This window comes from Carassius carassius, chromosome 23, assembly GCF_963082965.1.
Source record: "Carassius carassius chromosome 23, fCarCar2.1, whole genome shotgun sequence".
In the NCBI taxonomy this organism is placed as follows: Eukaryota; Metazoa; Chordata; class Actinopteri; order Cypriniformes; family Cyprinidae; genus Carassius; species Carassius carassius.
In genome coordinates, this window is record NC_081777.1 from 3,497,059 (window position 1) to 3,513,440 (window position 16,382).

Genomic DNA, 16,382 nt, shown 5'->3' on the forward strand with positions numbered 1-16,382 from the left:
GGCAACTCCGCTTTTGCCGCCGTCCAGCAGAGGGCGGACAAAGGTGCGTCGCTATCGCCTGTTCCACCGGCGGAAGTGAGTGGTAGTTCCTGTTTTTAGCATCATCAGTGTGGAGAATGCTAGTGAGACAGACGAACGAGTTCGTGCTGAATATGAAGCGTTCCAAGCCTTCGCCACCTTTTCGTGAAGCTCAGGAAGAAATGAGGCGGGCTTTGAGAAGTACGCTCATCCGAAAGGGAAATACCATCCAGCCGGGAACGAGAGGGGGGGGCGCTGGTGCAAACCACTCGTGGCCGAGACTCATCGCGGCCAACACGAGCATTCGCCCCGGGCTCCTTCTCGATGTCAGCTCGTCTGCTGGGCTTCTGAGCAGAAGGCGCGAGATCCTCGGAGCTCGCCCAGCCCTCACTGCCCGAAGCTAGCAGAGAGCGCGTGTCCTCTTCCCCCGACGCGGCCCTGAGATCGACTTCCTCGGACGACGCGCCGGCAAACAGCGGGCGCTGCCCACCGGGAAGCGATGCAGGGGGGGGGGGCGGTGAAGCAGGGCGAACCGGCGAGCTCGGTTGAGCTGAAGACGGTTCCGGAATCCGCTGGAAGCGATGCTTTTACGGCGCCTCAGCGCAGCGGAGAATGCAGGCTCAGAGAAAAAGGCCAGGCGAGTCCTCAGAGTCACCATGGCAACAGCTCGCAGTGGGGGCATCCGCCGTCAGCGAGCGAGCGCTGCATGATCTTCACCCAGGCAGGAGACACAGATGACGTACCGGTCTCCCTCGCTGAGTGGGGCTCTGACGAGCCGCAGGAAGGCATCTTAAAAAAGACGTGAGCTCTTTTACGAGTGTGTGTCGCAGGGCGAACACACACACACACATAAAGAACAGCTTGGATATAACAGGATTGAAAGGATATAGGCGCCGGATAGCGCAGCAGGAACGGCAACGGAAGGCGGCGATGCCAGCAGCTTCAGAATGGCTCGTCCTGCTGATGTGCTTTCTCAGACGGCGCTTGCTTCCTCCGTGATCCAGCGATGCGTGAGCTTCGCTGAAGAGATGAAAAATCAGGTGAGTCAGCCTTTTCGAGCTCCTTTTATAGGTTGGGCCACACCCGTTTCGGCGGGAAGTGGCAAGAAGGGCGCGAAGCGCCCTTATTGGTCTGATGTTGCATCAGCCCGCGCTCGATAGGCTGTGCAGTTGCCGCAGAACAAGCCAATGAGCGAACGAGCCGTCTCGCCTATGGCTGTGTACTGCTGCAAATGCGCTTTACAAAAATACAAAATTAAGGATAATTTTTTGCTTCAGTATTTCGTGAAAAGAGACTTTTCCCGTAGCGTCTTAGCTAAGACGCAGTACGAGAGAGCTCTCGTAAGAGAACTCTACTCAATAAACTGCACTTGGGTTCACTATGCCTACCTCCATTTAAATCGTTGCAATAAAAGAAAATAGAATTACTTTATTAGATAAATTAGATGAAGATATACATATTTATTTTGCCAAATTAAAACAGTAGTTTAAAATATGTATATTGTGTATATTTGCTAAATATTTAAAACAAAATATTGCAATTTTGCATTCTGCATTACCTGCAATAATTGTTAGTTGTTGCTAGTTGTTGTTTTGTGGAGTTTCAGAACGTATTGTTTACTTATTTGATTTGAAATGTTAAACATGGTACCTATTAATATATATATATATATATATATATATATATATATATATATATATATATATATATATATATATATATATATATAACTGTACAATATGGCATAAAGAAATGTGATTAGTGATATGATTTAATTATATAAATATACACATCCATTTAACAGTAAGTTTCCAAAAAATATATTTGTTTATGATTGTTTGTTTATTTATGGATTCATTCATTCATTCATATTAAGCACATTTATAACATAACATGTTATGCTAAATCAAATATCTCCTTGCATTTTGAAATATCCATTTCAACATAACTGTATATTATAACTACTCACATAAAGAACTGTGAGCATAATGTTAGATATTAACTTTACTGTAATTGTATTAAATATGCAGAGCCATTTACCAGCAATTGTCCTGATTCTTCTTTTCATTATTATTATTATTATTATTATTATTATTATTATTATTATTAGACGCTTTTATAACAGACTATTTTACTTATTGTTAAATATTAAATGTTGCGTGTCGTGCCAGTAACACCCTTGTTAACATACTGTTCTTACACTGAGGCTTTTTGCATCCGCTTCCATCAGAGCACATGGGCTGTGCTCCTCTCCATCCAGACGGTGCGAGTGTGCTTCAGACTCTAGAGGTCTCCATCCTTCAGCATCCACACACGCGCTGTGCATTCTTCTGCATCGGCCACAGACTTGAAATAGGGAGAGAGAGAGAGAGAGAGAGAGAGAGAGAGAGCGAGAGAGAAGGGGGGGGGGGGACACCGCGCAACGGTAACCTGAGACGCGCGTCCTCCGTCAGAGAGAACGAGAACTTTGATGATTTGACGGTGAAACCGATGGAAACGTGGAGATGATGTTCTAGTCCTTGATGGTGGATTCGTCTTTCACCATGTCCAGCTATGTTGTCCTTGTGCTCGTCTCCTAACAGACTGCTGATCCATTTTCTTCTCAAATACTTCTGCTATATACTACAGATTTTGTGATTGCGCGTGAAGAACAGTGAAGGAAACGGGGCGCATTGTTTCAATTTTCATTTTTACAAAGGACTTCCAGGATTCATGATGTCTGCATCATACCGCTCCTTATTCCTTTGTAAGTAAACCGATTCTTTATTCCTGTACAGTGTGGTATGATTTTGGACGTCTAAGTTGTTCGTCCGTATTACAGTAGCATATTGTTCACCTTAATCCATGTCAAATAAGTTTAAGCAGTGGATAAAGTCTTCAATACGAAGGCATGAATTTAACGAATTTAACCCAAGCTTGGTAAGAAGTACAGTTTATAACAAGACCCCCACCCAGTTGAGCAAATCAAACCCAGATGCTTTTGGTTTTTGGGCTCTGAGGAGTTACACCCTTCAGACAGACAACTCTTGAAAATAAAGGTTCCAGTAAGAATAAAAAGGGTTTTATAGTCTAATATCGCCTTTTTAAGTTCAATGGAGAACTTATTTTCACTAGTTCTTTGGAAAGCCACCATTTTCTGGTGCTTTAATAAACCCAGAAAGCAATGTGATGAACCCATTAATGTCTGTTTTAATCTCTAAATACTCATTTAAAAACCCGGTGTAACCAAAACGGGTCTCAAAAAAGATTAGCATATATGAAGAACCTTTATTTTGGAGTGCTCAATCATTGTGTCTGCGTCTGAGACCCCTAAACAGTGGGAGAGATAGTAGCTGCAATGTGCATGTATGCGTATATAATGACTTTAATGATTATAGTGCATCATTCAAATACTATTGGGGTAACAAAAGGTGTCATTTGCTGTTTTAATGTGTGCAACGGCAGAAAATTGAACGTTCTTTGCAGAACGGAACAAAGACAGGGCACGTCGCCCAATCCAGATCTCTTAATTTGTAGTGACATCGGATGGCAAAAATAGATCCTCCTGTTAAACGTCCAGAGATGAGCCGGTGGCACGAGCCACTGGTGTCCGGTGGGCACGGGGGTCTCGCGTGTGTGCGTGTGCCGGGGTCAGACCCGGGGAGGATGTGTGAGAGCAGAGCATGCATGCGACCATGGGTCACATTCCGAGTCCTCCACTGTCTCGCTCGCGGTTCATTGTCCGATTCTCGGGCTGCACGCGCGTTTATAACAGGAGTTTGGTTAGCGTGACCTCACTGCGCCAAACTTTGTCCCATCTTTCGTGTCCTCTGCGCGTATATATGATGCAGGGTGAAAGCGGTGTGTGTTGAGTCCAGTACCTGCAAATTGTGCTTCCTAAATGCATGATACTGTGTATTAAAATTCCTCGCGTATTCTCCGTGGCGTATTGAGAAGGTCAGCGCTGCTGTTCAACCGCTTGTCTACAACATTTCCAAACACTCCAATTCCTGCAATAAGGATTTCAGCAAACTGTCATATGACTCCTGCTAATATTGGAACTGGCTTGGTTTTGAAAGTAAGTTTCTTTGTCACAAATGTTAAAGTCATGATTACAAAAAGCTGTAGAACATACGGGCTATTTGCTTAAAAAAAAAGAAAAGAAAAAAAGGTTGATTTAAAACATTCCCCAATAGCAGGACATGTATGGTCACACTCTCTGGAGGTAAGTTGTCACACTTGAAACCTGACTGAAAGCTTTCACATTTTTAGAGTTTTCAGCTAAATTTAGTACAGTGGAACAATTATAAAACACAAAATGATACATGAAATGCAAAAAAAAAAAAAACCTAGAAAATAACAAAGCATTATTTTGGCCATCTAACACAATTTTCATTGATAAAAGGATTTACAAAATATAAAACCCCATGTCAGCCTTCACTTTAAAAAATTGACATTCTGATGACACAGTTTTAATATAATTATTTACATTTCACCCATGCATCAAAACCAATTAAATACTTCAACTTTTGGACTGAAATCTATTTTAATATGAACCTTGTCTAAATGTAACCCATGCTGCATATACTCTACAGTACAGAAAAATTAAGTGTTACTGTTATTTAAAATCTTTGTGATTGCATGTGAAAACTAGCCTGTGTCTTTCTAATGGGAATATAAAATGCCTGATCACACTTTACATTAGTGTCCATGATTTAATTTGCAATTAATTGCATGCTTAATGTGAAATGATTGCTATAATAATTTATAAACCTTTATTTACATGTATGTTTACTGCTCGAAAAGTGTTACCACTGCTTTGCTTAAACTGCTAAAACTGTAACCCACACACCTATGAGATGTTGCTAGTTGGCATAGTCTCATTAGAACAACAGCGAGTGTGTTAGTTGCACCCTGACACGTGCATATTTTGCAATGCAAAGAATAAACACACTTATGTTTGCAAAGATGTATTTTCTTCAAGACATAGTAATAATTATTTAAATGCAATCTAAAGGGACATTTTGAGAACTTTTGTAATATTGATTTATCATTTAGATTACTGCATTTTAAAGGTCATGCTTCTTTGCTATTGTTTTTCCAGTGCTTTGTCTTTAGGCATCGACTGAAGCTTACTTATTTTCAGATAGAATATTAGGTAATTTTAATGTGTTGTTTGGTTAATGATTATCTTGGTTTGTTTTTGCAAGAGAGAAATGGATTGAGAACTGATGCTGTGGTTTATGCATTAAATTAGTTAAATTAAATACCCTTGTAGTGTCATTATAAGTAAAATCCTTCAAGAATGTGTAACTCCATTACAAAAAAAAAGCTTTTAAACTGATATGTCTGGCATGCAATAGAATGAATCAATAGTGTGTAATGGGGTAACTTCCATTTCATTTGACTTGATGCTTTCAAAGATCTTACATTACTTAAAGGGTACATAACATACACAGTTTCACCTAATCTCATGTTAACCTTGAGTACCTATATAGTAGTACTGCATCCTTCATATATCCAAAAAGTCTTTAGTTTTATCATATTTCTAAAAGGAAAATACAGCTTTCCGATTCTCTCTGGAATACACAGAGCTCCTGGAGGCGTGCCGTGAGTGGAGCTATAATACTGATGTTTCGTGTTGTTTCCATTAACATATATTCACTTATGTGCTGATTTCCAACAAAATACAGAAATCTGATGCAGTTGTACTTACATGAATGAGGTCTTTTATCACAGGGACCGCTCCATGTTTTAATAGCAAACGATGTGCAAATCCAGCGTCGACTCAAATGAACAGAACACACAAACGCACTTGATACACTCCGTTGCTGCCCCGGAAAAACAAACGGCATCCTCTGATCATGTAACGCTGGGTTCTTGGGGAAGCTGAACGCGGTAAACTTTCCCTCAAATCCAAAAACGCACTTATTTGGAGGCATTCTCGAACAAATCCTATGCAGCGCTGCCGACGATTTTGAAGTGTGTTGATGTGCGCGGTCTCGCTCTCCTCTGGTCAATGTGTGTTTTCCGGGAGAAATGCTCATATAAGGACTTCCGTTCTCGTTTACGTCATTAGATCCACGATCGAAAAAAAAAACAGCCGAATCTTGTACCAACCCGAAAGTAAGATTTTGGTACAGAAATTCTCAGTCATTCTTCTAAATTATTTTTTAAACCTTTGGCCATGAGAATCCATCTCTTTAACACTGAGAACAACTCTGAATACACGAAACACCATTGTACCCCTCTTTAAGTCTAGCACCCTGGAGGAAAGTAATATTTATTCAAATTTAAAATTAAATTTAAAATTTAAAATTTAAAATTTAAAATTTAAAATTTAAAATTTAAAATTACATTTTTTTACATTTTTTACATTTTTAATATTTATTTAAAAGTCTTTTAGCAAAAATGAGCCGTCGCGAACTGCTGCTATCAGGAAATGAGCTAAAAAGGACAAACCAACCAAACTGTACAGAAACCACATGGATGATAAATCACTAGTCTAACCCCTCTTATGCCGACTGACTTGAATGGAAAATGTAGTCTGGGCAGTAATAACAGATTGTAATTAACTTTTACCATACTTTCTCCATGTAACGTGATCACCTAGTGCTCATCCAACACAGGCAAGACTCCACAAAGTCACACTGACCACTAGATATGTGGATTTCCATCATGCAATGAACGAATGCAATTATCGCTCTACTGTTTTGAATATCTGTTGTAGGTTGCCAGTAGTTAGACTTATATGGCAAAGTGTTGGCAAAAGTCAGTCATTTTCTCATCCTGTGCTATATTTGGGTGATAACCACAGGCAGAAAGAAGATCTCTCGTATCTGAAAATAACAGGACGCTGCAGACCCAGACGCTATGAAATGACATCTCTGTGTGCACGTCACTGAATCACAGGAAATGTGCGCAGAATTAATAAACAGGCCAAACACTTAAAAAAAAAATTACTCACATACACAATTCACATACATGCTAAAATATTGTGTAATGATGGAAGCTTGGGCATTTTACTCCATTTTCGTGAATGCACGGTAAAATTAAACATTGTTGCATACTACATTTTAAGAGAATTGGATTTTTGTTCTTCTTGTTTACTGAAGCTCAGATGTTTGGTTAGGCAACATAAATAGCATTGCAATTTTCCAAGCAGTGGTTTAGGCATCTAGCTCTGTAGTGACATGAACATTCCTGAGGTTTTCTGTCAGGATATTATCCAATTCAAACCTATCTACATTTGGGGACACAGTAATCCAGGTCTAACCATTTTTTTTCTCCCTTGGATATGCTCTTTGCCATGGGATTATATGACAGTCCTCTACATTACAGACACCGAGCTTCTAGTTAGCTGGTGCAGAGCTGTTCTAACAAGCTTCTCCTGAAAGACAGTGTGCTTGTCTCCTGTTGCACCACGTGTGAGGTGACATTGTCTCAACTCTGTAGCGAAATTCAATATTCTCCCTATGCTGTCACACCGCTGCTCCTCACAGTGCAGATAAACAGCTCGAAGAGTTCTCCAGATGTGTTATTCTACTCGTTTGGCCTTGAGGAACATGTGGTGCCGTTTCTTTTTGTAAATATGCTGTGACTCAGTCTGTGGGAGGTGCTTCGACTATGTACCTAATACAAAAAGCCTTTTAAAGGTTAAATTTGTGTGTGTATATATATATATATATATATATATATATATATTGGCTCAACCAATGGCACGAGTTTGGGATGGCTATCTGACTTATAGCACATCAGGAGAGTAATAATTTTTTCAAAACTTCATCCTTAAATCTTATCCAATTAATAAGATGTTGTAAATGACAAAGATGTCGAAATGTTAGTTATAGTAATGTATGTTCATAAAAAAAAATATATATATATTTATATATAATATATATTTTTTTCATCATTCCTGACATTTCAAACCACCCTTCCCTCAGTTGCTGTCTCATATTTATAGACTAAAAGTAAATGTTAGCTGTATTTGTCTTAAATATGAAAATAAAATCATTAAATATTAATAAAACTGAAATGGTTGCAAAAGTGAATGACTATAACACACTCCTCGACTGAAAAAAAAGAAGAATCAAAGGAAGCCACAGTAAACACAGGCCACGTTTGAATCGTTCTGTAGCCTATAAATCTCAGACTCTTTTGACTCCCTTGGCTAAATTACTCCCAGATTTCTTTGGAGCCGCTCAACAGGAACTGCCTATTTTCCTTTACGGCTAACCTTTGACAGATGTTCATGAATGGTCAGGTTTGACTATAATTCAATCCAGCTGCATCTTGGTGTAGAAAAGCCCAGCTTGCTTACACAAGTCATTGGTCATGAGCAGCCCTCCGCCCCTCACTCAGCCCTGATTTGCAGATTTTGGCTTCCAGAATTGCGTGGCCCAACAGGATTTTGCTAATTGCCACCTCTATGGTTATTTGCAAATGAAAGAATAGAGGGTTGTGTGCATTATTTGATGCAGTAAATAACTATGAAAGTCAATGATGCAAGGGCAATTACTTTTTTCTTGATTCCAGGAAGTACTTTGTTTGTAGTGAGTGTAAACAGTTTGATGAGGGTCCTCAGTGAGATTCGCACAATGATAAACATTATAGCCAGAAGAATTGCCAATGAACCAAACAATGAATACCGAGAAGAGAATTCACTAAACAGTCACTTCTTATGTGGTATTTCTGGGAAAGAAAAGACAAAAAAAAATGTGTTCAATATAGGCGATGTCTAACATGAAAATAAATGTAATTTGGTTATATTAGCTGTGCCTTTTATCCTGTTAAATGAGATGATAGAAAATTCTATCATCATTTCACCCTTTAATTGTTCCACATCTGTATGATTTGATGGTAGTCATTGACTTCCATAGTATTTTATTTTTCCATACCATGGAGGTCAATGACTACTGTCAGGTTACCTTTTACTCTTTATATATATATATATATATATATATATATATACACACACACACACACACACACATGTTTGGAACAACTAGAAGGTGAGTAAGTGATAATGGAATTGTTATTTTTGGGTGAACTATACCTTTAATGATATGTATTGTAATTGTTGTTTCTTGTGTATTTTATATATCCACGAACAGCCACAAATAAAGCACAGCTTAGACTAATTAAACTCAGTAACGCTGGAGCCTCAACTCCTTTTCATCATATTTTTTCTTAAAACATCTTTAACTGTTGGGATGATGCACAGTGACTGGTAACGTCATTGACTAAAATGTCTCACATTAGTTGGCGAAACACTCCACTTTGCAGTATACTTATGGTTGAATGGAACAGTCATACTGTCTTTATTAATGAGTCAATGACTCGTTCACTCAACCAACTGATTAATCTGGGAACACTAGTACTGTGTGTTTTGCTAAGAGACTAAGGATATGTTAACACAGTGATGAACTACAAAATAAAAACATTTTTCCTTTAGGTTTTTGAGAAGTAGGCCTATTGTGATATACAAAAAGTAATAAAAACACTGTATGCCAGGCCAGTTGGCAATGTAAAAATTTACAAACAACTTGCACTTGGAAACCCATTTTCAAAAGCTTGCATTTTCAGGCCCCCAAAATGCCATTTGTTTGGTAAATGAATGGCCAAAACAAAAAAAAATAAGTTATACATTTTTACTTGAAAATGGTGTCATGCAAACACCCCCTAATTCAGCTTTGGCTTAGTTAGGAATTATTCTCTTAAGTGAAGCAAAAACTCACAAAGTAGCTGGCAATTTTGTGTCTAAAACAAGTTATTAACTTGTAAACTATTTGAATTTTTTTTTAATGTTTACTAAATGCATGAAAAAAAAAGCAACGGCACACATGCACTCATGCTATCAGCAGATGTGTTCACTCCTTAGTGAATTCCCCCTTTTGTGTTTAAGACATGAATCATTTTCATGATGTACAACCCAGTTCGCATGCATTCAACATCCAGAAAGACCAAATGAGAAGAGTGTCTTGGCTTTTGCATCATGTTGTTAGGAGTGATTTCGTCATGGATGTATATTGACTGAACACTCTCCACCTGAGCCCGAGGCTTTGCTTGCTTCCTCTCAAGAAGGAAAGCAGTACCTCAATGAAATCATGCCTGCTTGGCTGAGGCTGGCATTCTGTCTATTCTGAGCTCAAGCTGCGTTTGATCTTGGCTTTTTTTAGGCAGGGAAGCAGGTATATATTTCTGTTTTCAGCAAGGAGCAGTGATCTGTCTATTCAGAGAGACAATAAATAAATAAATAAATCGATTGGCAAAAAGATAACAAACTGCTCTAGGAGAAAAAAGCTATCTTATCATTTATATATTTTGAAGAGCGTACATGAGGATCATGGATATAAAAGTAAGTGTTTGCTCAGGAAAGAATACCCTGGAGATAACCTGCGCTATTCTGAGAGATACAGCTCAGCTGATGATCCACCAAGGAAGTTTTGTTGGAGCTAGAGAAAGGGGTTTGTCTTGTAAGTGTATAGTAAATGTTCCTTAGTGCTGTCACCTGATCACTTACTGTATGTTAATTCAACATGTTATTTATTTTTTTTTAAAGAATAGTTCACCCAAAGATGAACATTCTGTCATCTTTTACTCACACTCATTCATTTATCTGTCTACCAGCAAGATCAAATAAAGCTATAATGGAAATGAATGTCAATGTCAAGCTCTAAATACCACATAGTACCACACAGTTATCTTATAAATGATTCTTAATGAGATGAGCAAACCAATATTTAAAGATATTTAAAGCTCCCCTTCACTGTTCCTGACAAATCACTTTTGAACCTTTTGAACTTTGGCATGTCAAAATGCAGTGCACCGAGTTTATCCATTTTTTTATTTTTGTTTTTATTTCATGACTAATTGACCTAATTTAATTCCATAATGATTTTTCCTTTAAATTGAGAATGGTGGCATTTCTAAGGTATGTGGTTAGGGTTTAGATTTGTGTGTGTGTGTGTGTGTGTGTGTGTGTGTGTGTGTGTGTTTTTTTTCTTTACTTTTCATGCAGCAGTTGTTTTGCATTCATACTGTAGGCATAATGTGTTTTTGTGCTGATGTTCTTTACTAATGTACTTGCCCTGTTTGGCATTTCTCTTTGTTTTCTCTGTACTTTTGTATTTACTTTCTTATAAGACTGCATGCACCTGCAGTGGTGTCTGTTGCAATGATGCAACATCTTCCAAATGAGAAATTCTCCCTCGTTTTGTAGCATTGCTACAAGTTTTTGTATAGCCTTCCAAATCCACTGATAATTGCTATCCGAGAACCATCTGCTTACAGTGAAATCAGAATAAGACAGTCTGAAGAGGCTGCTTATGTTTTGGTTGTTTAATTTTTTCATTGCCAATGCACAGAATGCCTGAAAGCAAGATATTCTATTACAGCAGGAAGGGATGTTACATCCTCAGGCAGGAAAGCATCTTCTGTCTCCCACCAGGAATTCATTAGCACGAGATTCCAGCTTTGCTTCCATCAGTTTGACAGGCAGCTGTAATTGAATTGAATTGATTATAGATAGATAAATATCTTCTCCACTGCAGACGCATGTTTCTTCATGTGGAGAGTGGCCTTTAGACTCTTTGTGTTGCTCGTATCTTTTCCCCTTTGTTCTGCGAAGGGCCGGAGACAAAATGTGAGGGGAAATGTTCCACGTCGCTCTATTTAGACTCCCGCTGTTCCTTTCAATTTGAAACAGTCTATTAGCTCTGCTAGCAAGCCACTCTGTTTGCTGTTTTGAACCGGCTTGCTCCAATGTCTCACTTCGGGGAAAGCAAAAATCTTTCCCACCTCACTTTTACTTGTCCGAGACCAGCTTGTTTCTATCTGCTTTCCAAAGGTTTTCACTATTGTAAAGAAACATTAGAGTCACCCCATGTCCAAGAAATGAAAAATGTATTCTGTTATGTGATGAGGTTGTATTTAAATTTTATTTTGTAATTCATTTATAATTATATGGTTTTACATGTCCTTATAGCCACAGCCGGACTTACCATTGGGCATGAGTGGGCTGCAGCCCATGTGCCCATTGCCTATTTACGTTTGTTTGATTTGTTCGTTATATGCCAGTCAGAATTCAGAAACTATTAGCGGCACTTCCACTGAGCATGCAAGATCTAAATTGGCCAGTTGAGGCTACAGCTTATGCCGAGTTCACACTGCACGATTTTAGCCGACATGCTAAATATCTGGAGCTGTCGGCTGTGTGCAATGATTTCTGACTGAAAACTACATTGGCGATGACCTAAAGCCAATGAGAGACAGGGCAGAGGGAAGGTCGGGGAGGAGTTCTAGACTAGAATGTTAGTATTTTAATAGATATATGAACAATTATATCATACAGAAACAAGCACAAACATTTGCTTGACCAGCCACAACATCAGCATAAGAACCCACAATCCCTGTTCCCTGCATAATCTGTTTTTCTTTTTCTCCTTGCGTGTGTTTTTTTGTGAAGCGGTAGTTTGCAGACCAGACAGACATATGTTTGTGCATTTTGTGTTACTCCATAATGATGTTCTATTTGAGCCGCATTTGTAGTGTAGGTATAGGGCTCAAACATCACCTCAAGCCCAGGGCCCCGCCCCCCTAAGTCCTGCCCTGCTTATAGCCAGTATGACTATATGCATAATCCACTTATTTACTGCAAAATAATACTGATCTGTCATTTTAAGTGTCTGTGCAAATGATGTCATAGAGCTAAGTTCAAATCTTTTGGAAATTATTTAGCATTTATAAGCATTCTTTGTGGATGTGTACTTCAAATATCACCATTCCAGAATGGAAAAAGCATCCGTTTCATATAATGATGAACGCAATGTTTTACTTCTGAAAGGTCATTCATTAGGGGAAGAGATCTGCACAAGCAGAATATGACTGCATTGATCTGTTATTGAACTGACTGATGAGATGCAGGCCAGCGTTGAGGATTTTCTGAGACTGTACTAAATTGAGAATGAGTGGATGTTTGTACTTCCAAGACGATGTGCACCTAATGACCTAATGTTAAATATTCGCTGTTCTCTTAATGGACGTTTCATGAATTTAAAATTAAGGACTATATTAATAAGTGAGACAGACATTAGTGTTACATCATAAAATCGCTAGAGTTTCACTTATATTTGAGCTTAGATGATAATTAAATTCATACAAAGGGTACAAACAATTTAATTTCATTAATGTCAGTAAATTTGTCATTTATTTATTTAGTATCTATTAATGATAAATGAATTTCACTGTAAGGCTGCGTTTACATGTTGATCTCAGTCACCTTCCCTTGCAAAAGTTACAATAATTCCAGTTTAGTCAGGATTAAAAACCTGTTATATATTTTTGCTTTACCTTGAAACTTTACTTAATGGATGCAAACCAAAAGATAATGTTTAAAGTTTAGGTATGAGGTAGGATTAAGGGATCTAAAATATGATAATTCCGAATAAGGCATTAATATGTGCCTTTTAAAGCATATTATATTATAAAATTTCTCCCTATGAACCAAATTTCAGTGCCTAAAGTATACAACTGTGGATGACAATTTGCTAAAAAAAAAAAAAAAAAAAAAGAAATAAAGAAATGGATGGTTTTGGATGGTCACCAAGTTAAATGGATTTTATTTCTGGACTTTATAATCTGCATAAGCATTGGTACTTGTACAAGGAAGTAATAGGCTTGGGTGATGAATGGCTTAATTATCAGGCCTCAGTGTCAGACATTTCGTTCTTCATACTAGAGCAAAAACATTGCATAAAGGAGTATCGCTGATCAATCGCAAGGCTGTCTGCAATTAACTCCCTAATGCGCCTGATTACACCGACTCCAGTGTGCCCATTTAACTAAGTGACTCAACCTTTTAAACGGCCAGTGGCTGCTCACACTCAGTGTTTGCACTCAAGATTAAGCCTCTTGTCCAGGTGCTTTCACCTTGAGAAAATGGTATTGTGCACTACCCTGCTGTAAAAAGCACCCACCTTTCCTCTTTATTCTTCGGAAACGGTTTCCGAACAGATGGCGTACCCATCCTCATTTTTTTACGAGCCGTTAGTCTTGACTTGTTGATGAATTGGAGAACTTCCGCTTACCTGATCATGCAGATGTGTATCTTTATGGTTTAATATATCTTCCGTGTTGCTGCATACAAGCTGCAGAAAGCGCTGTATAGCCGGCGGCATCTCCGTACATTACACGGTGTCTGACGGAGGCGATATCAAAAAGCCTTCACTGTTAACATCTAAAACACAGCAGATTTATTCAGAAATGCAGCCAAAGCCTTTGGTTGCTACTTTTGTTTGGTTGAAACATGCACACTCCCACATTGAGACCTTGAGACTTGGCCTGCGTATGGCATAACAAGCTTACCGCACCTCAGGGAGCAAACATTAAAGCCGTTCTCTTCCTGAGTCCCAGCCTGCAGCCATATTACTCTGTGCACGCTTAATTGTTTAGTCATTTTTGGCTTCCCTTGTGTCTCTTTCCAGCTGATTATTTATGATTTTCTTGTAGGATAGTTGACTCTATGCACAATCAAACTAGAAAACAGTAATATTTCAAAGAGAGGTATGCTTGAAAAGGATGGAAGGTAAGTGGTGGTGTATGGCAAGTCTGAAATACTAAAAATGCATGAATGTATTTGCACACAGTGCTTCATTCACTATTAATTGAACACAAGAGTTCTTATGTGAGCAGAAAATGTTCTCTCAGAACAGGTGCATACAACCTTGAATTTGTTTTATAGCCTCCTTTAAAGGGTCATGAAACCCTAAACCAATTTTTCTGAGATTTTAACAGAGGTAGGTGTGTTTAACACCATAGAAGACAATGTTATAATCTGTAAAATTTAATAATAGGATATAAATGGTTAAATTTGAGTTTGTATCGGCTATTTTCGTCTTCCGGGTTTGAAATCTTCATCAAGTCTACGTCACAGGATGTGACGTTTTTCTGTACGGATCATACAGTGATGACTCATCGTTCTCTCATAATTATTAATGAGGCTGAGCCTTCATATCCAATGAGAAGACATTTCACTGAATTAATCATGATACCATGTGGATCTTTTCAATGATAGACCTGTCAAACAAACTGTGATATTGCGTAGTCGATGAGAGAGGCGATCATAGGACGCAAGTGTTTGTATGCGTGGTGCAAAAGTTCAAGCGCATTGCATAGCTTTCCCCGCGATGCTGCCAGGGCTAGAGTCTGGCTCCGTGCGGCTGGTTGGCCATCCACAACGGACACATCTAATTTATATATATGCAGCAAACATTTTTCTCGAGAGAGCTTCGCCTCTCGAGAAGTCCTCCACCTCCACAGAACCCTGCGCGCTGCCGTCACTGTATATTTCTATGTCGCTGTCCATCTTTACTATTGTTGTTCAGGTGGCGCGTCGATCTAGGCACGGAATTTTTTTTTAACCGGAAATCTATTATTTGCAAATATATTAATTTATAGTGTGTATATAAAGTATATAGTTGTTTATAATGACATTATAATTAATATGTACATTTAATATGTTTTATTCAATAGAATTTGATGACAGGGCGTTCAGTTACTTTTGAAATGACAGAAATAGTGTCAGTGTATTGCCAGCTTTTTAAAAAAAAACTTTTTTTGCTTACGTTTTACGACACATTTGTAATGATATGCAATAACAGTTATCCCTGCCATGCAATACCACATCCACACTCCCCTCCCCTTCTCACAGCCATCCACGCCCATTTCAGTTGCATTTTTCAAAAACAGTGTGAGCTAGACTTGCGCTGAAATAGGGGGGTTTCATGACCCTTTAATGTTGATAAATCTGGATTAGTCTAAATAAGGGTGAACGCGATCATCTCCATATAAGGGCTTTCCACACAACCGCTCAGGTATAGCCATTCATCACTCTCTGCAAACATCTCCTTACACTGTCTTAAGATGTAGTTGCTGAGACTACATCATTTTTGTTGAAAATGATCCCAGATCTAGAACTCTTGAAAAAAAAATATATCACACACATTCACTTTGTGCATTTACCTTTGAAAGTGAGATACAAAATACATTCACTGTGCAGTGTTTTGTTATATTTCTTTATATTGTATTTTTCACAAATATTATTTATACATTGAAGGGATATTGAAGTTGAAGTTCACCCAAAAATGAAAATTATGTCATTAATAACTCACCCTCATGTTGTTCCAAACCAGTAAGACCTCCGTTTATCTTTGGAACACAGTTTAAGATATTTTAGATTTAGTCCGAGAGCTCTCAGTCCCTCCATTGAAGCTGTGTGTACGGTATACTGTCCATGTCCAGAAAGGTAAGAAAAACATCATCAAAGTAGTCCATGTGACATCAGAGGGTCAGTTAGAATTTGTTGAAGCATCAAAAATACATTTTGG

General features: G+C 38.5%; 1 protein-coding gene across 1 annotated transcript in view; it reads left to right on the forward strand.

Moving 5' to 3' along the window:
- Window positions 1-2,434: 2,434 nt before the first annotated feature.
- LOC132101212 (CXADR-like membrane protein) overlaps window positions 2,435-16,382 on the forward strand; it is an 85,050-nt gene continuing 71,102 nt past the window's right edge. The window contains exon 1 of the mRNA XM_059505963.1: window positions 2,435-2,764. Within this exon, the coding sequence (XP_059361946.1) occupies window positions 2,731-2,764 (34 nt within the window). The 5' untranslated portion in view covers window positions 2,435-2,730. The remainder of the gene's footprint in view (window positions 2,765-16,382) is intronic.